Below are 27450 nucleotides of genomic sequence, written 5' to 3'. Positions count from 1 at the left end.
TCCCCTCTCAGACTCCCTGGAGAAACCCTGAAGCAACGATTAACCTCCCCCATCTTACAGATGAGAAAACTGAGGCTTGAAGAGAGGAAGAACCTGCTAAAGGTCACTTGAGATGGTGGTAGGACTACTAGGATACCAGACTCTATCCTTCCAGCTTCAGTTTCCATGCCCTTTCTCTGCATTGCTGCGTTTTCTTATTATAATCTGTATCAACAACCTTGTGGTGTCTCAGAACACAAGGGGTGGGAAGAAAGTCCATCTCGCCCATATCCCAATATTAGCATTTAGCTATATCAGCCTTATTGAAGTTTTACTGTTTGCTTCTGCTCTGCAATGAGCTTCTATACCATTTATTCTAATTTTGAAAGTTTTCAGTGAGGCCACATTCTTGTCCAAGGACATTCTGCTCCATCTCTGATACAAGACCCTGTTAATCCTGGGAGAAGGGCTTTCAACACCATCACCTTGGCTCTGTGGCCAAGGCATCACCATATGCCTTAGCCACAGAGCAACGTTAAAGCTCAAGAATCATGTACCCCCAGTTAGAGGATGACATTGGGACCATTCTGGAAGCCCAGGGACTGATATGGGTACCATGGGAATCATGTGAGTGTTGTGATTTTCCAGAGGAACTGCAAGTACTGTTTGCCAGGCCTGGGTCTGCTCAGCTGTGCCAGGACTACCTGACTCCTTGAGTCCTAATGCCTTTGCTGAAGAGATCAATAATCCTTTCAATGCCCAATTTTCTTCGTCACTAGGGCTATCAAGACAGCTCAATTGATGCCCCTGTGTTTTTTTCCCACTGTATTATCAGAAACCTTCCAGTAAGTTGTGTCTCACTCACCTTTGTGCCCTTGATGGAGCTCTGCACACAGTAGGTATTTGCCAACATCAGGCTGAAGGAAACTGAATAAAGCCAAGCCAACTGATACAGCACAGGGGCCTCCTTACCTCGTACAGCGTGATGACCCCGTTGGTCTCATTGGGAGGTTTCCACTGGATGTAGATCTTCTCCTCAAAGGGACCCCCTTGGATGGACTCTAGAGGAACAGCTCCTGGAACTACAGAAGGAAAAAATTAGGAACTTGATGTCACCTTCCATCTCATTTCGCCAGCCTCATTGACCTAGAACAGGAGTCAGCAAAATTATCCTGTAAACGGTCAGATAACAAATATTTTAGGCTTTGTGGGCCATACAGTCCCTGTTATAACTACTCAACTTTGGCACCTGCAGCATAAAAACATCCATAGACAATCCATAAATAAATGGGCATGTCTGTGTTCCAAAAAAACTTTATTTCTAGAAACAGGCAAGGGCTGGAGTTGACCCATGGGCCATAGTTGGCTAACCAATTCTCTGGAAGACCGATGGCTTTTCATCTGCAGGCTCTGAGCAAGTTTCTTCTGGAACTAAAACTGACCAGGGTAAAGAGGACATCTGTAGGTCCCAGCCCTGCCAGCAGTAGGATTCTGGAATTAGACTCTTGCCTTAGGATTGGTATTTGAGGAATGCAACGTGAACATCACTATCATTTTCCCAAACCTGTCAAGCTTTCTCCAGCTACAGGAAGTGCTTCCATAGTTTCCTAATCCCTGAATCTACCAGGAACTATGTGCCTTGAAACTTCAGTCTAATTAGAGGGCAGCTCATTTGTCTAGCTGCTGAGTCTCCAACGCCTGACACGTGGTAGATGCATAACAACCATTTGCTGCTTGGACAAATAGATGAGTCAATGACCTATGCCAGCATTTTGCCCTAATGAGCAAAACCTTTCCTGGGTTGTTTCTGTACCCAGATAAGTCTTCCTGCCAGCATCCTCCTGCTGAATTCCACCATCATTATGACAGTCTGGAAGATGCTGAACCGTAAAATAATGATTCCCCCAACTTCCCGTTATAACCCCCTAGAGGATCATGAATTCATGTAAGTCATTACAGAATCTATTTATATTTTGGCATTATAAACACAGGTATTTTTACTAAGTGCTTACTCTGTGATCAGAATTCTACATACATTATTTCATTTAAGCTACAAAAGAGCTCTGCCCGGTAGTATTATCTCCTTTCTGCTGATAAGGGAACTGAGGCTCAGAGAATTAAATAACTTGCTCAAGGTCATATGGCTCTTAAGTTGCAAAGAGGAAAGTGAACACCTGTCTGTGAGCTTCAAAGCATATACTCTTAATCATCATGCTGTGCCTCTCTAGATATAGCCACGGCCATATGTTGCAATCAGTTCCCTATTGTTAAATTAAAATATATTTAGTTTTTCTCATTACGGACATGATACACAGAATTTGTTGAATATTAAAAATCTACAAAAAAAGATTTTTTAAAAAAGAAAAGAACAAAATCACTCATAATCCCTGTAACTGGAGATACTTTTCCAGTATCGTCACATGACTATGCATATACATATTTTATTTTTAAAAATTAAACTCCTACTGTGCATATTGTGTTGTGACCTTCTCTTATCGCTAAACAGTAACAGTTTTTAAAAAATCCTTAAATGTTCTTTGGGGCCATGCATTTGAATGGCTACTTAGAGCAGGATATGCCCCATTATAGTCACCAATCCTTTATTATTGGGCATTAAAGTTGGTTTGAATTCTTTATGATTATAATAACACTGAAATGAGCATTCTTACACATAGGTATTTGAATGCAACTCTGCTGACGTTCCTAAGATAAATTCTTGGAAATTAATTTATTGGGCCAAAGTAAATGAACTATTTTATCTTTAAGGCTTTTGACATAAATTACCAGATTGCCTTCCAGAAAGTTCACACAATTCTGGGCTCCCCAAACAGAAGGATATGCCAATTCCCAATCCATGACAACAACGACTATTTCAAAGATTAAGCATATGTAGTTGTACCTTTTTTAGAATACTGGAGAGCACAGATTTGTTTTTCAGTTTAATTGGCCATTTGCATTGATTCTTTTATGAACATGCTCTCTATTCCCTGTGCTCATTTTCCTGGATGACTCTTCATTTCTGTTCATCATTGTCTTATGATTTATAATCTGTTTTTAAGCTTTTTTGCATAGGTTACAATAGTTTGGTCAGTTCTTCATTTGCTTTTTAAATCTTTTAGGTATGTAGAAACTTCTAAGTATTCAGATCTCTTATTGCTTTTCCTTATCCCGTCATCCTTTCCACAAATATTTATTGAATACTTAATATGACCAAGGGACTTGGTGATAGACATTACAGATACACCAGGGACAGAGAAAGATATAGTCAAATCCTTGATAAAGCTTCTATTCTGGAAAGGGAGACTACATTAAATAATTGCACTCATAATTAGTTTTTTAATGTTGTTATCAGGACTTTGAGGTAAACGCATAAGGTGTTGGAAGAATTATAACCAGCAGAGAAAATCTAGCCTGGCAAATCAGGATAATGAGTAGAAAGTAAGTTAGGGTCGATGGATAAGTAGAAGCTACTAGGACAATCCTGGGGAGGGTGGGTGTTGGAGTGCAGTGGGTGGCTTTGTGGAGGAAAGTGTGGAAGGAGAAAAGCCATCCTGGGGAGAGAAGATGGTAGCTTGGACCAGGGTGACGGTAGTGTAGAAGAGAATTAGACTGTGTCAGAGATTTGGAGGAGCTCCTGTGATTTGCTGGTGATGGAGGAAAGAGACGTGTCAAGGTAAAACCCCAGCTCTTCTGTTTCATACCAGTGGGGTGGATCAGAGGTTGTTCATAGAAAGGGAGCCTTAGACGATGCCTAGTCTTGGAAAGGAAGCTGGCAAGCTCAGTTCTGTCATAATTCATTGGACAAGTATGCAGAACACCCAGGGGGCAATGTTGTAGCAGTGGGGTGGGGGCAGTGGGTAGCGATGTTTAGGCACTGAAACCATGGGCAGGGAGTAGATCTTGTAGCCAGAGTGCAGAGGAGAACAAAAGTAGCAAGTCTAGGACTAAGGCAAGAAGAACTCCAAACTTAACAAAGAAAACAAAGAAATTCGGAAACTGGGAAGCCGTGTTCAGGGAGGCAACAGAAAACCAGGAAGGTGGGCTGTCACTGAAGCAACCAAGGGAGGAGCAGAAAGGTATTGGTTAACAGTGACAGGTGTGGATGCCGAGTAAGATGCAACCTTCTGTTTGCTCACTGAATGTAGTGTCTTCAAGGTTACTTGTGAACTGAGCAACGGTAATTTAGGGAGAACACTGGTGTCATAAGTCATCTTTTAATGGGTGGAGAAGAGAGTGGAAGGTGAGGCGAGTAAACAAACAAACAAAATGTTTACTTGTGTTGAGATGAGTAAACATTTTGGCTGTGAAGGGGAGGCGAATGCAAGAAGGAGCAGGAATGAGACATGGAGCTAAAGTACTGCCCCCTCTCAGAGAGGGAGAGGTTATAGCATGATTAAAGGCAACCAGGAAAAAAATCCAAAATTGACGTAAGAGGTAGAAGGATAGGAAAGAGAGAGGAAACAACTGACATTAGTAGGGTCCTGAAAATGCCAGGGCAGGGAAAGAGAGCATCCTTCCCTCTGTGAGATAAGAGGAAGAAAATATGCAGGTGCTCTGGAGAGGGGGGTTGAGGTGTCCTCTAATGGCTCTACTTTCTTGAGAAGAGAGAGTGAAACCATCTACCCAAAGTGTCCTGGAGGAGGAGCTTCGTCAGGAACCTGGAGAAGCTTTAAGAGGTGAAAGGTGAGCTGAACAGAGAGGTGCTGGCGCTGCTCACTAAGAAGGCTGTATCAGATGCAGGCTGGGATGGGACCGCCACCTGGGCTCCTCCTTTCGTACTAGCTCAGAGCAAATTCTCTTTTTTACCCAACATCAGATGAATAGTCATCTGTATTTTCTGCCTTCAACTTTTTCTTTTGAAACCTAACACTTTAATCCATCTGGGATCAATTTTATGTACTGTACAAAATGGAAATCTCACTAGAGTTCTTTACAATATTCTTAGGATAATAAATTGACCAGTCAAAACTTTCCCCAGTGATTTAAAATGCCATTTTATTATCACATTAAATTATTTTATATTCTAGCATATGTTGTTGGCTTTCTGCTCTATTTCATTGAGTCATAGCTTCTATTCTGACAGTATCTCTCTGTTGTGTTGATATAGCATGTTTTAGTACTCAGTAGAACAGGTCCTTTCCAAATATCATCATTCTTTTGCAAGTTTTCTGGACTATCAATACCCATGTATTCTTCCAGAAGAATACTAGAATAATTTTACAAAACTTCCAAAATGTTCCATCAGAATCTTTATTTCCCTTGCATTCTTCACTTCTCTGGGGGACAAGTGACACCTTTTTTCTAACAAGTCCTCCTGCCAGTAATATTGTATTAATTCTCATTTCTTAATGTTTTCTTTTTAGGTCTCCCAGTTAAAAATGTTTTTTTCATTTCTTACAAACTGTATTCCTAGGATTTTATTACTTTTGTTCATATTATTTTTGCATTACATTAAGGAGTTTCTCTTGTGAAACATACGACAAAATTATGTGTAACGCATGTATATTTAAATAATAATTATGAAATGAACATGCAGGTACCCACTATCCAATCTAAGAAATAAACCATCACTGTATCATTGGACCATCCTTTGTGCCTTCACTCTTGACTCCTACTCTCCGCCCCATGAACAAAAAAAATGCATATTATCCTGAATTTTATGTTAATCATTCTCTTTATTTGGAGGTATAAGTATATACATCTATCTCAAGACAAAATATCATTTAGTTTTTCCTGGTTTCCTTTATATACATAAAGCTGAGTGTTTGTATTGCATGATTTGCATTTGCCACTCAATGCTGTTTTGAGATTCATCCCCACTAATGCACGCAGTTGTATTTCATTCATCTAAATTTTATGAATAGAGTCTTATTTATTTGCTATATTTCTTATTTCTTACTATAGGCAGACATTAAGACTATTTCCCGATGGGGCTATCTTACAGCATTGCTCCTATGAATGTTTCTGTACATTTGGTTGAAAATATGTATGATTTCACTAAGGTATACCGAGAAATAGGATAGGTAGACTAAGGGCAATATCTGTCTTCAGCTCTCCTGAGTAATGCCAAATGATTTTCCAAAGTGTTGGCAGCAACGTACACTCCCTCCAACAACGTTCTGAAAGCTCCTATGTCTCTACATCCTTACAAACACTTGGTATTGTAAGGTTTTTATATTCTAGACCATCTGGTAAGTGTGAAATGATAGATCATTGAGATTTTAGTTGTTTTTGTCTGTTTTCTAAAGAGGATGAGCATCTTTTAGTGTTTTTTGGACATTACTGTCTTCTTCTTATTGACTTGTAGAGGTTCTTTGCCTATCCTTGCTATGGGTCCTTTTATTGGCTATGTGTGTTATAAAAATCTTCTCTTGGTTTTTGTCTTCCCTATCCCTTTATGTTGCCTTTGGACAAAGATCGATTCTTAATTTTGCTGTGGTCAAATTTATCGGGTTTTCTTTTTTTTGTATGGGGAAAAGAAACTTTAGTGACTTGATGGTGGTAATCATTTCACAATGTATACCTATATCAAATCATCATGTTGTAGATCTTAAATATATACAATTTTATTTATCAAATATACCTCAACAAAGCTGGAAAAAAAAAATAGCAGGAGATGCTGTTGGTGCTTACTGGCCATATACTGAGGCTCACTGCAAAACACTTGCTACTCTACCTGAAGGCTGTGGAAGCAAACCTGGTCTCCACACAGGGTAAGCAAAGAGTGCCAGAGTTAATGTCCCCAAAACATTCTCCAAGCAACGAAAGGAAGTTAATGCATGAATATTCTGGTCTCTTCACCATTGGTTGGGTTAACTCTGAGATATGTTCCAGTAATATTTCTCAAACTACCTCAAATACTGAAACCCTTGTTATTGTTATCATTATTATTATTATTAATTTTCTTAACATTATTTTCAACCCACTGTGGACTGATACTATCATAAAATTTTTAAAAAGAATAGGAAAGTAAAATCAATAAGTAAAAGTGAAATATAAAAACATAGAAAATGCAAGCTCCTCCTTTAAAATACTTAATCTCTTTTTCTGTAATTATCTTGTCAAGGACCTGAAAGAGTTCATGAGTCAGTGCTGGTCTCTGGATTATAGGTGGAATGGCACTGCCCTAAAACCCAGTGATTCCCATGGTAATTTTCTTGATAATGCACATTTTATTGGCTTCCTTCCCTTCCCTGATTCACTTCTCTCTACTTACCAGTGTGTCCTGGACCATCTCCTAAATAAACTACTTGCATTTGAATCCTTATCTCAGGATCAGATAAATGCAAACAAAAATAATAAATCCAAATAAAATATTCTTATTTAAGAAATACTTTCTCTACCCTGAAGTCATAAGAATATTCCCTTAAACCTTCTTCAGTTTTAAAGTCATACCTTTTATAAAATGTCTTCAACTCATCTGTAATTGTGTTTTCACATAAAGCGTGAGGTAGGGATCTAATTTCAACTCTTCCTCTCTATCCTAGCACTACTTAATGAAAACACATTTTTATTTACTTAACTGATCTGCCATATGCTCCCTCTGCCTTCCATCACATTCCCACGTACGTATGGGTCTATTTCTACGTTCTCTCTATTTTTTTCAATTGTTGTATTAGACTATTCCTGTGTCAACATCATGCCTTTTTTATTAATTGAATGATTCTTTAAATTCTATAGTGCTTCACAATTTTTAAAAGTTTAACACACATGATTTCATATAATCCCATAATAACCCCTTTCTCCCCTTACCCTGATATTGCCCCTCCCCGTTCCCTCTCCCCACTGGTAACCACTAATTTGTTCTCTATATCTGTGAGCCTGCTTCTTTTTTGTTTCACTCACTAGTTTGTTGTATTTTTTAGATTCCACATATAAGTGATATCATACAGTATTTGTCTTTGTCTGTCTTTCACTTAGCCTAATGCCCTCCAAGTCCATCCATGCTGCTGCAAATGGCATTATTTCATTCTTTTTTACGGCTGAATAGTATTCCATTGTGTGTATACACTACATCTTCTTTATCCATTCACCTGTTGGTGGACACTTAGGTTGCTTCCATACCTTGGCAATTGTAAATAATGCTGCTATAACATTGGGGTGCACGTATCTTTTTGAATCAGAAATACCGTGTCTTCTAAATTAACAAAGATTTGTAAGTTTTGTAGCTGGTAGAGCAAGGCCTGCAAATATGCATTTTGTGTTCGAGGCTGTCTTACTATTCTTGTCTTTTCTCCTTGAATATACATTTTAGAACTAGCTTGTAAATTTTCAAAACAAAAGTCTCATTTTTCTTTTGAAGTCGCATGAAATATAGATCAATTGGGAGACCATAAATGTCTTTATATATTATGGCTTTATAAATTGGGTTTTCTTACTTAGGTCTTCTTTAATGTCCTTCAGTGCTTTATACATTTACATATACTATATATCTTGAAATCTTTTTGTTAGGTTTATTCCTAAAAACCATATATTTTTATTGGTATCATAAATAGTATCTTAAAAAAACACATACTTTTTAGGTGAATGGAAATGCAATTGATTTTCTAATGTTGAGTTCTTGGTCAAACATGCTATATTCTCCTATTAATTCTAATGAATTGTGTGTAGATTTCTTTGGGTTATCTAATAAATAACCATAGCATCTGCAGTTAATGATAATTTTGTTCTTTTCCAATCTTTTAACTATTTATTTAATTTTCTTGTCTTCTACCAAAGCCACCAATACAATATTTAGTGGAGATAATGATAAGCATCTGTGTGCTTTCCAACTTTAAAGGAAATGATTTTATTATTTCATCCTTGGGTGTGGTGTCTGTAAGTTTCTTATAGTTACCCTTTATCATGGTAAGAAGGTCTTTTTTATTCCTGGTATACAAGGATATTTTCTTTTTAAGTCATAGTGAGCTTTAACTGAAGCCTTTTCTGTACCTACTGTAGTAATGATATGTTTTTGCCCTCTCTTACTTTGCTAAAGTAGTGAATTGCAGTATTTGTTAATGTTGAACAAATATTAATTTCCTAAAATAAACCATTTTTTTTCCTAGTTGTATACAGTGCTGGATTCTTTGTTAATATTTTGTTTGGGGGATTTGCATCTAATTGTCCTTTTTCTCATAATAAGCTTGTCTGGTTTTGATATTAAGGATAAATTGGTATCCTAAAATGAGGAGAGGAGTGTTCCTTCTTCTTCTTCTCTCTAAAAGTATCGATGCAAGACTGGGATTGCCAGTGCCTTGAGTATTTGTCTGATTGCACCTGTAAGACCATCTAGGACTGGTGTGTTTTTGTTGGGAAAAGTTTAAACTACTGATTCTATTTCTCTATTTGAGAATTATATACATTTTCCCCCTTTAGTCAAGTTTTTACATTTATATTTTGCTAGGAATTTTTTCATACCCCATAAACGTCAAATTTACTGGTCTAAAAGGATATTTAATATCCACATTTTATCTTTTTTACTGTGAAAGAACCAGTATACAAGCATATAAAACAAATACACATCTCATTAATTTATCAACAGACAACTTCATACCCGCAAAAGGTAAGGGCTCTCTTAACTTCCTAATAATCATGACCTTGGTTTTCATTATAGTTTTTCTTCCTTAAACACACATCCCTAAGTACTATGGAGTTCATTATTAAATAAAAATAATAAATATAATAAACAGTGCTAAACTCTTTTACAAAGCCCAGTCTGGGAGAACTAACCTCTTTCTTTACATCACTAATTTCCATTCCATGAACATGTTCTAACCCAGCATTTATTTATACATTCTGTTAAGAATGTGGATTTTACTGTGTTTTTAAATCTTGTTTCTTGCTGTAATTCTTAAGGGACATTTGCTTTGCATTAAAAGACTGTTCCTCTTTAATAAGAATGAAAGCATTTTTCCATCTGTCCAGTAACCTTTCTTTATGCAACCTTACAAGAGCTGGAACAGGCCAGTCTAGTTTGGTGGGCTGAGATACGTTCTGCTAGTGATTATATGAGCCCCTGTTTTAAATATTTTTAACCCAGAGGGAAAGGGAAAATTTAGATATGCCCGTCATTACTTGGCCAGATAAAAGGTCTGCTTGCTTGGAGCTGAGGGTTGGTGGGGGAAGATTAGGGAAAAGAAATGACCACACAACAGGAAGCTTCTTTTCAAAAAGAGGACTTACTTTGGTTTTTGAAGGAGCAGCCTGAAGTTACCTGGAGCACTCCCCCTACCTTTAACTGGAATGTCTCATCCCAAAGATACTCTTTCCTCAAATCCCTCTGCTTTCCTGATTTACCACATTGCAGGCTTGGACCAAGGGCTCTCATCCTCTGCTCTGTGGACTGGCATATAAAGATGCCTCAACATTAAGATCTCCTGAACCCCTGAACCCCCCCCCCCACTCCTATCAGCTCCATAGCCCACCCTCGCCTTTAGCCTTGGGCAGAGTTTGAGGGTATTTATGCAATTGGGCTTAGAAGTTCCTTCTTCTTGTGCCCCAAGGGACTGGGTGGCAGTGGAGGGGGTGGTTTCTTTCGGTGAAGTCACAGCTCAGTCATCTTTTCTCCATGTAGGTCCCCCTCCCCCAACACTGCTCTGCATTAATTCCTCAGGGCAGAATGAAAGGCATTTTTCTATTCCTTTGGGAAGGTAGTTTAAGAAGAACGATCAGATGACCATCTTGAATCAAAACTCTCATTTTCATCATGCAGACCTATAACGTAGTACTAACACCATGGACTGAGCCAGACTGCCTGGGTTTATGTCCCATTCTCACCACCTATTTGTTGTACAACCTGAGGCAAGTCGCTTAACCTCTCTGTGACTCAGTTTCCTTACTTTAAAATGAGGATTAAAATAGTACCTCCTTCATAGCTATTGTGGTGATTCACACTCTGTGTTTGCTCCTCCCCCGGTCCCCTCACATTCTCTGAGAACTGCTCTAGTGCAGCCTGGAGATCACCAATTTGATTCTTCTGCAGAATCAGAATTGTTACTATTTCCTTTGGTGTCCTTCCATCTATCTATAGTCTCTGAATAGTGTCGTACTGCTAATCATAGAAGCCATATCTTCTCGTAGCTTTACTGAGCACATTTAACAGCTTTCTAAAATTTTCTTCTGATTTCTATGGTAAATTATTTAAAAATCTATTTTGTCTTTGAGGAGATTCTCATGATTCATTCATTCAATAATATCTTTATCACATGTCTACTATCTACCTGGCACTGTTCTAAGTGGTTGGAAGTACCAGTAAACAAAAATAGAAACAAACCATCATTGTCTCCTTGGTATACATGCAAGTGGGAGAAGAGAGATAATTAAACGTAGAGTGAAATAGGCAGCATGTCAAATGATAAATCCTAGGGAGATACACAGAGCAGGGAAGAGGGACAAGGAGTCTGGTGTTAGAAAAGTCCAGTTTATAATAGAAAGGTTGAGGAAGAGTCACCTGAAAGGTGACATTTGAGCGAAGACATAAAGGAGGTGAAGAAACCAGCCCTGTTTTTTTGTGGGAAGATAGTTCTAGTCAGAAGGAATGGCAAGTGCAAATGTCCTGAGGCAGGGACACACATGGCACACTTGAGGAGAACAGTGACTGGATTTATGTAGTAAGGCAGACATAGAAGAAGATGAGGTCAGAGAGGCAACCAGAAAAGTGGTAGTATTAAAACCAGGCAGGGGGCTTCCCTGGTGGCGCAGTGGTTGAGAGTCTGCCTGCTGATGCAGGGGACGTGGGTTTGTGCCCCGGTCCGGGAGGATCCCACATGCTGTGGAGTGGCTGGGCCCGTGAGCCATGGCCACTGAGCCTGCGCGTCCGGAGCCTGTGCTCCGCAATGGGAGAGGCCACAACAGTGAGAGGTCCGTGTACCGCAAACAAAACAAAACAAAACAACAAAAAAACAGGCAGGACCCTGTGGGGCTCATGGGCACAGAAGCCTTCCTGTGCCCCCTGTTCCTTGTTTGTAGGGAACAGAGTCTAGCCTCCCTGACCTGCCCTGAGTTCAAAAGGGCAGCTTCAAATCAGGGAAGGGAGAGGATGCAGACAGAGACAAGGGAGGAGCAGCCCAGAAACAGCACTGCAGCCTTGGGGCAGGGTCCTGGTTCTGCCTCAAGGGATGCACGGAACAATATCTTTGAGCTCTTTACGAACTAAAACCCCCAACACATGTAAGATGTTAGCATTCTTCATTCCAATGAAGATCACAGTTTGATAACCTCATCAAGAGACCACCTGAGGCCAAATTAAAGGAACCAGGAAGGCTCTTTAGGAGGAGACTACCTGAAATCAGATTAAAGGAGTGCAGGCCCTGCAGACACCCTAATGTTATCAGCAACTCCACCCTTGAACTACTGCTATAAAACTCCTCACCAAATCCTCCTGGATTGGGGGACACAGATTTTGGAGGGCATGAGCCCGCTGTGTTCCCCTTTGCCTGGCAAAGCAGTAAAGCTAGTAAAGCTAGTCTTTTCTACTTCACCCAAAACTTTGAGATTCGATTTGGCACCAGTGCACAGAGGCCAAGTTTTCCGCACCACTGTGGTCACATAGGACCTCGTGAGCCATCCTAAGGACTTGTGCTTTTAATTTCAGTAACACGAGAAACCACTGGAAGGTTATGCACAGAGGGGTGATGTTGTGATTTGCCTCATGGTTTAATAAGATCCTTCTGGCTGCTGTGTTGAGAAAACAGAGTAAGGGCCAGGGCTAAAGCTGAAAGGCCATTGTGGAGGCCACTCTAATAATACAGGTTGGAGACTGCAGTGGCTTGGACCAAAGAGCTAGCAGTAGAGGCTGTAAAAAATGATCAAGGTCTTGCTATGTATTGAAGGACGAGTCAAGAGAATGTGCTTATGGATGGGATGTGGGGAGTGAACAGGGATGCTTTGTACAAAGCAAGGGGGCACCAATCATAGAGAACAGGTGTGTTCCCTGGAGTCTCCCTGGAGTTTGCAATCCAGGGCTTTAAATGTGACAAAAGTGAGGAATCAAGGTTTCTGACTTGAGCCATTGATAAGATGGAGTTGCCATTAACTGAGGTGGAGAAGAGCATGAGGAGAATGCGTATGAGTTGGGTGGTGGCTGAAGGATGATCAGGCCAGCTGTGGACGTGTTTAACTCCAGTGGCTGACTAGCAATGCAGGTGGATAGGTCTAACAGGATAAATGAGTGGATAATTTGGATAAATGACTCCGGAGGGCAGGGGAGAGGTCTGGCTTGGAGACGTCAACTGGAGAAATCATTAGCATAGGGATAGATTTTAAAGCCAAAGGATTGGAGGAAATAATTAGAGGAATGAGTGTGGATCAAGGGTCAACAAGCTATGGCCACTGCCAAATGCAACCAGCTGCTTGTTCTGTAAATAAAATTCTACTGGAACACTGCCACACCCATTCATTTCTACGGTCAGAGTAAGATGTTTGCAATTGGGATTACAGAGGTATTATAGGTAATTTTAAGATGGTCCCCTGCCCATAACTAACAGAAATCTTGCATAGATCACTGGTTTGGTTTTTCCAAGTCACACACCTTCAGTTGAAAAGCAGTCTGCCGATTCTGGTACTGGCCACACGCCACTTAATATAGTTCTTGGCAGAGAGGAAATTAAATGCTTTATGCATAGACTTTCAAGTAGGACACCGTATAGAAACTGGTGGGATGACCATCCCCATTTTACAGATGGGGGCACTAAAATGCACAGAATGCAAGTAATTTAATCAAGGTTACACAACAAAGTAGTGAATGGAGCCTAGATACAGCCCAGATCCCTCCGACTCCAAAGTGTTTTCTGAATCACCCCTTTCTTCCATCACCTGGTAGACATGTGGGTTTAGAAAAGCTGAAAGACAGTCACACTGAAGTCACCTACTAGTGGAAAAATCAGCACATCTCGGCCCCAGGCTGAGGCTCTTTTGACCACATCACACTACCACTCCACAAGTCAAGAAGTCCTCTTCCATGAAGCCAACTTACAGTCGACCCTCGGTGTTCGCAGGAATTGGATCCAGGATAACAAAATAACAAAATCCACTGAAGCTAAATTCTTTATATAAAACGGCGCAGTGCACTTGACCTTCCACACTGGGGGTTCCTCGTGGGAGGATTTAACCAACCGTGCATTGATTTCAAAATCAATATGCAGATATGAAACCCACAGACATGGAACCCACGGATACAGAGGGCTAACTGTACTTTATTTTGATTCAACTAGGTCTTCTTCTTCCCCGTCTTACTCACTGTGAAAAGACTTCTTGAGGAAAGATTCCTGTTTTGTCTAATCTTCTAAGTTGCTTTACCCTTCTTTTTTTCCTTCGTAATTCTTTAGTGGATCCATGTATTCCCTCCCCACAATTTCATTTCTTTTTCTATCTAACAGCACGGAACTTTCCATCCCTTTGATAGAGTTCTACAACAAAGGTTAATTACTTTATAATTTCATTCTCTTTAAAAAAAAAAAGCACACTAAAATTGCTAATTTTAACTGTGCTTCTTGTCAGTAGGTTCATGTAAATTCACTGTAATTAAAACAGATGTTTTCTTGTGCCTAACACTCAGGTGGTAATTTAAGGGAAATTTTCATTTCAACATAAAGGAGGACAGAGTGTTATCAAGGGAAGTTTTCTCCTCTCTTCTCCTGTCTTATCCTTTCCTCTTCTTTCTTCCCCTCCATTTTTGTATCTGAAAAGTGGGGCTAATGGTGAACTTTGAGGGTAGTTGTGAGAAGTAACAAGTCAGTTTTTATAAAAGCACAGAGCCCTGCACAGCCAGCACAAGTTTTCCTTCCTATCATCTTGTCTAGGTTTTTTTTCTTTTTTTTTATAATTTATTTATTTTTTGCCTCTCCATTCCAGGTGCCATATTTGTTGGTTAGTTGGTTGTTGTTCATTATAGAGGCTCAGAACTAACTTAAAAGTTGAAACAATTTGAAAATGGTTCAGAGGAGTCTGTCTTATAGAGACAAGATAGATTTAAACAATTTCAATCCACTTTGTAATTTCCAGTCTTGCTGGAGGAAAGATAATTTTTTTCTGGATAAATTTTTATATCTTAAGGTGTCCAACATACCTTTTTAATGGAACTGTACAGTGGTGTATTAGTAAATGTTTCACAGCCAGCTCTCCAGGAAAACAAAACAAAATAAAAACTCAATATGTTTCCTGATTTCCATGGTATAAATATATCCACCGTGGTTGATTTTAAGCAGTGAATGTGATATCACTGGGTTCAGAGGTTAGAAGAGAGGCTAATGATTAGCTCTATCAAGCCAGTATCAGCTGGTTTTGAGTGTAAATAAAATATATTATACACGTCTTTACCTTCTTAGCATATATAAGCAGGGCCCCGTGATATAATGAAAGAGGCATGGGTTTTGATATTAGCTATTCATTCATTTAACAAATAGTTAGTGAGCATCTACTAGGTGCCAGGCAGACAATAAACAAACACACACACACACACACACACACAGTATTTCAGGTAATGATAAGTACTACAGAAAAGGATAAAACAGAGAGAGTGTTTAGGGAGATACTGGCCAGGAATAGGATTGTATCTTAGATAGGGTTGGGGGAAAAGCACAGATAAGATTTTGGGATCTACTTATTGGCTCTGCCATTTGTTACTTAAGTAGCCTTAGACAGGTTCCTTAAACTACCTGAGCCTCAGATTTCTCTTCCACCCAGTATCAGTAGCATCTACATCACAGTATTTGGCAACTGACTGTATGAATGAAGAATATCAGCTCAACACCTAGCTCATAATGGACATTCAAAACCTGTAACTGCACTTCTCCTTATCCTTTATGATAGCTCAAGGTCAGCTCTGCGAAGATTAACAATGTACTGAGCCCTAATTAAATGATGGCTCAGCACTTACTAAGATGTGTATAGCTTTTTATCCTTAACTAAATGACTATGGATTTCACCAGTTATTGCCTTGTTGTTATCGCTTTTTATACTTTTCTTCTCACTGTCCTCTTTTCCAGATTTTATGTGCTGCATCTTGTTACTGTACAAGTACACATCCCTAGCAACACGCAGCCTCTTGTTACTGCATCTTGTCACTGTCCAAGTACACGTCCCTAGCAACATGTAGTCTCCTTCTAGCTTCATGTGACCTGAGAAACCAGATAATTAACCTTGTTAGAAACGCACATAAAATACAAGCACTCATTCCTAAAATATCATTCTTCTCTATGATGAAAGTACATGTCTTATACTAAATGCAATAATATATGTATTATATGTGATTAAGGATATATTCAATGTGATTAAGCATATTATGTTAATATATTATATACTATATGATTAATAATCAGATTTTTATACAATTATTATAAATTATATGGGAATCTACATTCCTTATTGCAAAATAAGAAAAATGATAGTTTGCTTTTTCATGTTTGGTGTTAAGATTAAACAAATCTACATTGCTGATGAAAATGTAAAATAATAAGGATCTCTATGGAGGAGTATCTGTCATCATCTAACAAAAATGCATATGCATTTACGCACTGACCCCAGTAATCCAACTTTCAGGAACTTCTCATGAAAATACATCTCCACAATACCAAACAACATATGTACAATACTGGATACAGTATTATTTGTCATAGCAAAAAATGGGAACAACCAAGTGTCCACAGGACCCTACTTGAATTAACCATGGTATATCCACATAACGAAGTCCCACACAGCTATAAAAAAGAATGACACAAATCTGTACAAACCGACATGGACTGATTTCAAGGATATATTAAGTGAACAAAAACACAAGATGCAGAGTATACCTACTATGCTATCTTTTACATAAAAATAAGAGAAATAAAGATAATTTTTACTTTTTTTCAAAATGAACTATAGGAAAGATGTATCTGAAATAAATACAAATGGTTACCTTCCAGGTGCAGGTAAAAACAGTGTGAAAGAGAGATGCTGGCAATTCTCTGAGTGTACCTTTTTATACAGTTTTGACTTTTGAACCAAGAAACTGTTTTGATGTTAGAAACAATGACATTGAACAAAAAAGGATGGGGGGAAGGCAGACCTTAAAATTGAAATAAATGAACCTAGTAGGGTATCAAATTGATAATATAACCATCCAGAGAAAAGAATGAACTTTTGGATATGGTATCGTGACTACTCAAGGAGAGAAAAACTAAAAAGAAAATCTTTAACCTAATTTAGTAGTTTTCTTGTTTGTTAGGAGGACTGGTATTGTAATTCTGAGACTACTTTGTGTGTATTGCAGCATGGAGCAAATGAAAAAAATATGTGAATGTTGGGGTTTTCACTGTGGGAGGAGGGAGATAGATATATATGGATTGAGGGCAAGTGCAGAAGAATCCTGAGGTGTTGGATTTGAATTAGTGTGAGTTCATGATTTAAAACAGATAAAATTATATTCCCCAGCTCTACCTTCTTGGAGAGCCTAGAGGCAGTAACACCCCATCGAGCACAACTAAGATGCGTCTCTGAAAACAACCAGATATCCTCAGATAACTGGTTAACTCCAGGTCTGGGGCAGAGACATTACAAGGAGAGTCTGGAATATTCTGTCGCACTAGAAGCAAGGAAGACTAATGAGAGCATGTCCAAAGGACCTAGGAGCCAATCTGAAGGGACCCCCCCCAGCCATATTTAAGACAGTTTGAGCATTGAAAAGAATAATGATAGTAATGGAGTTTAATACACTGAGGAAGAAAAAATGACCCACGAGTCAATAGGGAAAACAAATGGGGAGGGGGATGAGGAGAGAAAAGCTCTTTTATAAAGAACAATGCAAATTAATACATGTAGAGGGAATGCTAGATTTAGAGCACCCTTTTGTAAATATCAGCATAATAACTGATTCAGGAGAGGATTATCAAGGAGTGTTAAAACCACTGGGTCAAAAGTTCTTGGGGAGACCCGGAATTGCCAACGCAATCCTGAGGAAAAAGAACAAAGCAGGAGGCATAACCCTCCCAGACTTCAGACAGTACTACAAAGCTGCAGTAATCAAAACAGTGTGGTACTGGCACAAAAATAGACATACGATCAATGGAACAGAATAGAGCGCCCAGAAATAAACCCATGCACTTACGGTCAATTAATCTTCGACACAGGAGGCAAGAATATTAAATGGGAAAAAGTCTCTTCAGCAAGTAGTGTTGGGAAAGTTGGACAGCTGCACGTAAATCAATGAAGTTAGAACACACCCTCACACCAAAAATTAACTCAAAATGGCTTAAAGACTTAAACATAAGATATGACACCATAAAACTCCTAGAAGAGATCGTAGGCAAAACATTATCTGACACAAATCATACCAATGTTTTCTTAGGTGAGTCTCCCAAGGCAGTAGAAATAAAAACAAAAACAAACAAACAAAAACAAGTGGGGCCTGGGACTTCCCTGGTGGTCCAGTGGTTAAGACTTCACCTTCCAATGCAGGGGGTATGGTTTTGATCCCTTGTCAGGGAGCTAAGATCCCACATTCCTCATGGCCAAAACCAAAAAAAAAAAAACAGAAAAAAACCCAGAAGCAATGTTGTAACAAATTCAATAGACTTTAAAAATAGTCCACATCAAAAAACTCTTAAAAAAACAAACAAAAAAACAAATGGGACCTAATCAAGCTTACAGGCTTTTGCACAGCAAAGAAAACATAAACAAAATGAAAAGACAATCCATAGAATGGGAGAAAATATTTGCAAATGATGTGACCAGCAAGGGCTTAATTTTTAAAATATACAAACAGCTCATACAACTCAACAACAAAAAAAGCAAACAACCCAATCAAAAAATGGGCAGAAGACTTAAACAGACATTTCTCCAAAGAAGACATACAGATGGCCAATAGGCACATGAAAAGATGCTCAACATCACTAATTATTGGAGAAATGCAAATCAAAACTACCATGAGGTACCACCTCACACTAGTCAGAATGGCTGTCACTAAAAAAGTTTACAAATAACAAATGCTGGAGAGGGTGTGGAGAAAAGGGAACCCTCTTACACTGTTGCTGGGAATGTAAATTGGTGCAGCCACTATGGAAAACAGTATGGAGGCTCCTCAAAAAACTAAAAAGAGAGTTGCCATATGATCCAGCAATCCCACTCCTGGGCGTATACCCAGACAAAACTCTAATCCGAAAAGATACATGCACTCCAATGTTCATAGCAGCACTATTTACAATAGTCAAGATATGGAAACAACCTAAGTGTCCATCAACAGACAAATGGATAAAGAAGATGTGATACACACACACACACACACACACACACATACACACACACAAATGGAATATTACTCAGCTATCAAAAAGGATGAAATTATGCCATCTGCTACAACATGGATGGACCTAGAGATAGATTATCATACTAAGCAAAGTAAGTCAGAAAGAGAAAGACAAATACCATATGACATCACTTATATGTGGAATCTAAAATATGAGACAAATCAACATATCTATGAAACAAAAACAGACTCACAGATATAGAGAACAGACTTGTGGTTGCCAAGGGGAAAGGGGGTAGAGGAGAGAAAGACTGGTAGTTTGAGATTAGCCGAGGCAAACTGTTATATATAGGATGGATAAACAAGGTCCTACTGTATAGCACAGGGAACTATTGTCATATTCAATATCCTGTGACAAACCATAATGGAAACAAATATGAAAAAGAGTATATATATATATATATATGTAAAACTGAGTCACTTTGCTGTACAGAAGAAATGAACACAACATTGTAAATCAACTATACTTCAATAAAATTTAAAAAAAAGTTCTTGGGGAATAGGATCCTCAAGGATCTCAAAGCATCACTGCACAAGTGAGCTAATTTACGAAGAGAAAAGGTGCTGCATTTACTGTGGAGGGACTGGATGGTCCCCATCTTATCTAAGGGACCAATGCAGCAACATCAGTAGAGGGCGCTCCCTGACATTATGTACCTCTTGACATGATACAGTGAGAAATATACATCACCAACCCGTACAGCATTTTTGCCAAACATGTCTCACATTCTGGTTTGTCACATAAAATCAGGTTTAATATTATTGGAAATATGAATGTGGGTTATCTATTTGATTATTATAAAATTAATGCTAAATTTCTTAGATGTTCTATGGTACTGTGCGTATGGAGGAGAATGGCCTTATCCTTAGGTCATGTCATGTATGCTAAAGAATTTAGGGGTCAGGTATCATGATTTCTGCCACTTACTTTCAAAGAGTTAAAAATATTCTATGTATGTTTATATATATTTCCATATCAAATATATCATACCTAGGTATCATATATATATGAAAAAATAGATAGCAAGGTGTTCAGAAATGCTGAATCTAGTGAAGGGTTTACAGATCTCGTTTGTACTATTCTTTCAATTTTTCTATGGTTTTGAAACATTTCAAAGTAAGGTCTTGGGTATGAGTCATTGTATAAAATATAACATGCCTGTGAGTGTCTAGATTCCATTTCACAGTCTTGGCTGTGGTCTGGTTGAAGGCAGAGAAGTAACCACCTAATAAATGAGCCACGGTTTTGTATGAGACATTTGTGAAGAAAAGGGGAAAAATAAAGAACCTGTTTAGTCTCCTATTAACGATGACCTCCCAGATGAAGCAACAGGGCTCAGTGGCCATGACCTCCTCTCACCAGTGGTGGATTACTTCACACGCTCACGAAAGCACCGGGGTGATGAAATTACTAATTCCGTATATTCCCCAGAAGACAATTTTGTAGCACAGATGAAAGCAGCGTGAGTCCAGTCAGCTCAATCTGCAAGGCTGCTCCTTGGTTCCCCAAAGGGGGTTTCGGTTAATGGACTAGAGCTAAGCTCCATCCCCAGCTCGACCTTGAGGTGAATGAGCTCCCAGCAAACAGAGATGGTGCCTCTCCCCTCTTTAGGAGAAATAGAACCTAATCCCGGCATGCAGAGGGCACTGTGCTCTTCTGAGACTTTCCTGCAGCCCGGTGGTTCCTGAGGTGGGGCCTCAGGAAGGCTACAGGATGGAGGCCTGGTGTCTTAATGTTGGTGTGTTTACTGTGATAATGGCCACACATCTCGGTAGAGCAGGAATGGATGTGATATTAACGGCGTTTGATTAAAATTTAATTTCAAAGTTTTGCTGCTCTCAATTTGTTTTGATAAAGGCCTTGTGATTTTTTCTTTTCCTGATGACAAGACGAAGAAAGGGAGAGGCTGAGGCATGCCTTAAGGATGGGATTTGGGATTTGCTGTTGCACATGTAGGTAAGCCTCAAAAAGCAGCCCAAGGTGGGCAGAGCATCTTGGCAAAAAAATGCCCTGAGCTGTTCCTGGGCCAAACCCTCCTGTTCATCTTCTGCATCCTGAATCTTCATGCTGGTTCTCAACAGTGGCTCCTCCCTATCTAACAACCAGGTCCCTCATGAACACTTGTCACTAAACCCCCCTACTTGCCCCAACTCTGCTTCTCCAACCAGGCACTGACCACATCGCCACTCCTTGAAAGTCGATGTCATAATCTACAACCAGTTACAGTGGATGTCTACAGCTCTGCAGAGATGGGTGGGTGCTTTCTGGGTTGGTTGTGCTAGAGGATTCTTTGTCAAGATTTTTTTTTTTTTTTTTAGTGCAAATGTAGTAGCCACATTTAATGAAAACTTACAATCTGATGAGCATGATTCCAATTTCTATATACACCATCCTTTTTAATGAGCACAACAACCTGTAAGGTAGGTACTATTACTATCTCCTTTTTATAGATGAGAAACCAAGGCACTGAGAGGTTAAGCAACTTGCTCCAGGCGTATCTGGCTCCAGAGTCTGCCTTCTCAAAGAGGGCATTATTCTACCTGCTGGAGGAAGGGGCTGTACATTTTTGAAACAATGGAGCCAGATCCTGGGAAACTCCTGGATCAAAAGCTAAATCCAGGGCCACATGTCCTGGGCTGCAAAATGAAGCCAAGATGAGATGTCTGACCCTCTCTGTTGGAGGATGGATGGCAACAGGCTCATAGGAAACAGGGCACTCAGAACTTCTGGAGAAGCTGGTCTTGGGGAGAGCTGTACCCACAGAAGACTGAGGTTCATTACAAGATAGGAAGATGGGGGAACAAGGTGACAGAGGCTGAGTCCCCACTGCTACTGCTACCTAGAAGCACAGTCTACAGGGGCTGCGAACAGAGTGGCTGTGAGGATGAATTTAAAGGGGATCAGGAAGGGTTTGTCGTGAAGGCAGGTTTGATAAAACTTCCAGGTCTAGGATGGGACGGGGTGATATGAGAATTGGGAGACAAGGTGAGAGGCTGGAGCTCCTTCCTCTATCTCCTTGTGGGACTCTGCAGCTGAGGGTGTGGGTCTGGATCCCACCAGGGACCATCACTCAGGGGTCCTTCGACTTGCTTATATGAAATAAGAGTACTAGGCAGGACCGCCATGGAAGAGGCTCTGCTTTAAGTCAAGTGTGAGGATTTGCCTCATGTAGTAACAATGACAGAGTTCTGCCCGGATCCCTTCTAATCACTTTATGCCATTTTTGTGCCCTTTGGTGTTTTGTCTGCATGTGTAGAAAGCCAACAGTTCCTGAGAATTTACTTCCCAATCCTCCATCCCCATTCCAGACCTAACCATTGGCTGGCAGCCGTGATCTGGAATGATAGTGATATATAACCTGTCCTATAGAGTTCTCCTGCAGGCCCAGGTCACAGCCCCCTGGATTTGGCCTGAAGCTGTACCTGGGCTTCCTCCCCTTTACTGTCCTGCTTCCCCCACTCCCTCCCCAGTCTCCCCTGGGAAACCTTCCTTAATCGATCATTTGCAGATCAATCCACATGAGTCTGATGCCAGGAAACTAACTAAAGACACCCCTCGAGGCCAGAAGCAGTCTGGCTGGAAGGAAAACTGAAATATGGTCACAGAGAAGTGTTTCTTAGATAAGTCCTAGAACCAGCAAGTCCTGTCCTACCATAAATAACATAACCACCGTGGCGGAGTTACATGCAAAATACAGCAGGGGTCTGAGAAGAACACCCAAGTTGGCCTGGGGCACTCAGGGAAAGCTTCTGGAGGAAGTAGCACGTGAGCAAAGACTTGAAAGATTATAAATAGAATTCGTCCCACAAACGTGGAGGAGAGGTCATTCTGAGCAGGAGAAACAGAGCAGCATGGGCAAGGAGACAAGGGCGGGAAAAAGAGATGTGTTCTGGGAAGTACACGTGGCTCTCTCTTCCTGGAGTCTTAAGAGGCATGCTGGAAGATAAACTGCAGAAGGCAAACTCATCGGAACGTTGTGGGTGTGGAGCTGGGGGATGGGGAGGGGGACATGGAGGCACCCAGGCTGACTTCAGGTGTTTACCTTGACTTAGTAGATGCAGTTCACTGATGTGAGGAACACAGGGAGAGAAGTCCGTATAGAAGAGGAGACAGTTCGTTTCTGGGTTTTTTTTTTTTTTTTTTTTTTTTGAGGTACGCGGGCCTCTCACCGTTGTGGCCTTTCCCATTGCGGAGCACAGGCTCTGGCCGTGCAGGCTCAGTGGCCATGGCTCACGGGCCCAGCCGCTCCGCTGCATGTGGGATCTTCCCGGACCAGGGCACGAACCCATGTCCCCTGCATCGGCAGGCGGACTCTCAACCACTGGGCCACCAGGGAAGCCCTGTTTCTGGGTACTTCTGAAGATGCCTGTAGGACACCCAGGTGAATATGCGGTTCTGGGTGCATTCAATGTGTGTGCCAAGTTCTTTAAGTGTATTTTCTGATCCTTATTCTTACAGAATCCAGAGCCATCTGATTCCCAAACTCAACATGCTTCAACAATACTATCAATACACAGCTTCTCTTTCGGGAGGCATCAGTGTGGTTAAACGCTGGTGTAGCAGGTGGTATAAAGTGAGAAGAGAGATGGGGATATAGAAAGGTCAAACTTGAGCGTGTGTCTGCGACAGAGTTGCCATTGTCTAGGGGGACAGCACCCCTTGGAGTTGTGCACTGCATAGCCTGTGTGGTGCTTTACTGAAGAGCCTAGAAAAGGGGCTGATATACCAACAGAGAGATGAAAGACGCAGGAAACATAAAGCCTCCTAAGCGCTAGGCATGGCCCCCGGAGCAGGTCTGGCATTCCCCGTTCCCGAGTGAGCATGCGCACCGCCTCACTCACCATCCTCCTCCGTCTGCACCACCAGCTGCTCACTCTCCATCCGGCCCTCGGGGTTGGACAGCAGCAGCCGCAGCCGGATGGTCATGAAGGGGCGCAGGCCCCGCAGGGTGTAGTGGGAGGAGGTCTGAATGAGCTCTTCGGCCTCGTACTGCTGCTGGTTGAACACGTACTGGTACTGCACCGTGAGGTTGTAGCTGTGGCAGCGGGTCACCGCGTAGCCGAAGGGCTCCCACTGCAGCGTCAGCTGCCGGGCTCGGATGTCCACGATCTCCACGTTTTGCGGGCCGTGCACCGGGTCTGCAAGACACACACGCAAGACACAGGGCTCTGAGGAGGCTGTCAGGAAGGTGGGGTGGAGGCCCCGCTAAAACAGGGGAGAACAGCTCTTCAAACTCAGCCCAATCACTCAGCCACTGCCTTCCTGATTTCGTCACCTAGAGTATAATTTAATTAACATTTTTCTGTAAATCAAACTCCTTCTTCTTTTTTAAATAAGGCATCTAAAAGAAAACACAACTATTTAAAGGGAAAACCTGAATCACTTGCCATAAATAAATGTTTACCATTTAAAACAATGCAAAGTTGTTTTCATCAGGGTACCACCAAAAACCATGTTGGGTACCACTAACAGCACACACAGCACTTTGGGGAAATACTAATTGAGAAGGATGCTGGAGTTCTGATCTACCTCTTTACATTTCATCTGGCCACATCCCCTCCCCTTGAGAAACCAGCCCCATTTCTTTAGTTCACCACACTGAGGTGCACAGTCTAGAAATCAAATTGCATCCTCAACACACAGCATCCTCAACAGGTCACTGTGACCCATTGACAGTGCCTTGGAATTTCCCTTCCTTTCCTTGACAACACAACTCATCCTTTCCTAGCCTCCCACAACAGTCCTCAACCCTTCCTTCTTTCCTCTCCACTTTTTTCCAAACAGGCCCCTCCAGGGGCATCGTTCTAAAAACAGATCTGATCCAGCAATCTCACTCCTGGGCATATATTCAGACAAACTGTAATTCAAAAAGATACATGCACCCCTATGTTCACAGCAGCAGTATTCACAATAGCCAAGACATGGAAACAACCTAAATGTCCATTGACAGAGGGATGGATAAAGAAGATGTAGCATACATATACAATGAAATATTCCTCAGCCATAAAAAAGAAAGCAATAATGCCATTTGCAGCTACATGGATGGACCCAGAGATTATCACATTAAGCTAAGTAAGTCAGAAAGAGAAAGACAAATACCATATGATATCACTTATATGTGGAATCTAAAATATGACACAAATAAACTTACCTATGAAACAGACTCACAGACATAGAGAACAGACTTGTGGTTGCCAAGGAGGAGGGGGTTCCGGGGAGAGAAGGATTGGGAGTTTGGTATTAGCAGATGCACACTATTATACATAGAAACTACAAGGTCCTACTGTGTAGCACAGGGAACTATATTCAATATCTTATAATAAACCATAATGGAAAATAATATGAAAAGGATTATATATATATATATATATATATATATAAAACTGAATCACTTTGTTGTACACCAGAAACTAATACAACATTGTAAATCAGCTATACTTTAATTTAAAAATAACAACAGGTCTGATCATGCCTTCTCACCTTAGTGCTGTCTCCCATTCCAGCCCTCCCTACTGATCTTGGTTCCAGACCCCCATATATAACATTGGCTATGTTTATTTTATTATGAATATTCTATTTACACTTTACACAAATTAAATAGATGTGTTTGTGCACAACATATAATAAAAAACAAAACTTTTCTTTTTTTAATCCCCATACGTAAAGCTCATTCTATACGGTTTAGGCATTTGTTACGATAGAAACGTAACTTCTTTTATGATCGGCATTCCCCATAAGTTCTTCTGTCAGACTCTTCGCTGGGAGTAGTTAAGCACAGGCTAGAGATTCAATCCGTGTACTTCCCGCCCCCCGCCCCGCCCACCATGCTACCTCACTAGCTGTGTGACCTTGGGCAAGGGCACTGCATCTCTGAGCCTTCATTTCTTCATCTATAAAGTGGAAATTATTGCGCTAATCTCAGAGGGCCGTTAATGTGTATAAAATGAACTGTAAAGAGAGAGAAAATTGTCTCTACCTAGCAGTGGGCGTTCCTCTTAGAGAGAATGGCCCTTCTTGGAGAAATGCTTTAAGAAGCTTGTTTGGAGTAGACGCTGCAGTCCCAGGGCCTTGGGATCGGCTGTGCTTAGCCTTTAGAGGAAGAGAAAAATGAACTCACTGGCTGCTGGGATTGAATAGGAGAGGATGGGGGTGAACAAGATGGTGTATTTTTGGGTGGAGCCCAACGGGACTGTTCTCATGTGACTCCTAGTCTTCAACAGGGTCCTCAAAATACCACAAGATGATTGGCTGTGATTTGATTTCCTGGGGCTTCTGAGATCTGCATGCCTCATTTGGGCCAAATAAGATGTTGCATGGGTACAAAGGGACCAGAGGCAAAGGGGACTTGGAAAATATGTCCATATGTTTTACTGACACCTTGACAGATGATTTGGGCTTTCTCAGGCTATGGAATTAAGAGGTTCAAGGACATCTCAGTTCAAGTGCAGAAGACAAGACCTCTGGTGGCCCTGTGGATTAGATACACGTGGGTGAAAGTGTTCTGTAGGTTCGAGAACTCGCATTCAAGAAAGGGCAAGACAGTGGCTCTTTATTAAGCAATAACTATGGGCTGGGCAGTTGCGTGCTGAAAACAACTGTCCGACGTAGGGAACTGAGGCCAACGAAGGGACATGACTTGCCCAGGGCCACACAGCTAAGTCCCCAGCTCTGGACTCCCACGGCATTTTGCACAGCTATCCAGCCCACTCAGCATCCGTCACGCTTTCTAGGAACTGCTTGTTCCTTTATACATCATTCCTCCCAGGCTGCAAGGGACCATGTGCTGTTTGTCCAGCAACCCCAGCACATGGTACTGAGTCTGCTGATGGGCCAGTTCATGTTGCTTAAACTGAGATGAACAGATGGTGACCTGTTTTTGAGAACTGAGCTTGGACCCCCTTGACTCCACAGTCCCCTGTTCTGTCCCCTCTAGCACGTCACCAAGTCTTTAAGGTGAACTTATCTATTTTTGAATTCAAGCAAGAGAACGTCTTAAGATCCTACATGATGGAAACTAGTTTTCAAATTGTATGATGGAGGCATTCATGCTTTCACTATAACCCCCCCAAGCATCAGATGCCACACACAGCTTCTGCTCCGGTAATTGCCTACAGCAGGTAGAGTCTCAGGTTTACATTCCGGTTGGTACAAACAAGTCAGAAATTGCTGAGAAAGCCTTGTGTGTGCAGTGGAGACTGGTTTGTTGAAC

General features: G+C 40.8%; 1 protein-coding gene across 2 annotated transcripts in view; it reads right to left on the bottom strand.

Moving 5' to 3' along the window:
- PTPRT (protein tyrosine phosphatase receptor type T) overlaps nt 1-27450 on the bottom strand; it is a 1083394-nt gene that overhangs the window by 390930 nt on the left and 665014 nt on the right. For both annotated transcript variants that reach the window (XM_060122182.1, XM_060122183.1), the window contains exons 8-9: nt 24083-24379; nt 952-1061 (exon numbers count right to left, since the gene is read on the bottom strand). In XM_060122182.1, the coding sequence (XP_059978165.1) occupies nt 952-1061; nt 24083-24379 (407 nt within the window). The remainder of the gene's footprint in view (nt 1-951; nt 1062-24082; nt 24380-27450) is intronic.

The sequence above is a fragment of the Lagenorhynchus albirostris genome, chromosome 15 (genome assembly GCF_949774975.1).
Source record: "Lagenorhynchus albirostris chromosome 15, mLagAlb1.1, whole genome shotgun sequence".
NCBI classification, from domain to species: domain Eukaryota; kingdom Metazoa; phylum Chordata; class Mammalia; order Artiodactyla; family Delphinidae; genus Lagenorhynchus; species Lagenorhynchus albirostris.
The sequence above is the reverse complement of the archived record's forward strand: the minus strand, read 5'-3'. Positions and strand labels throughout refer to the sequence as shown.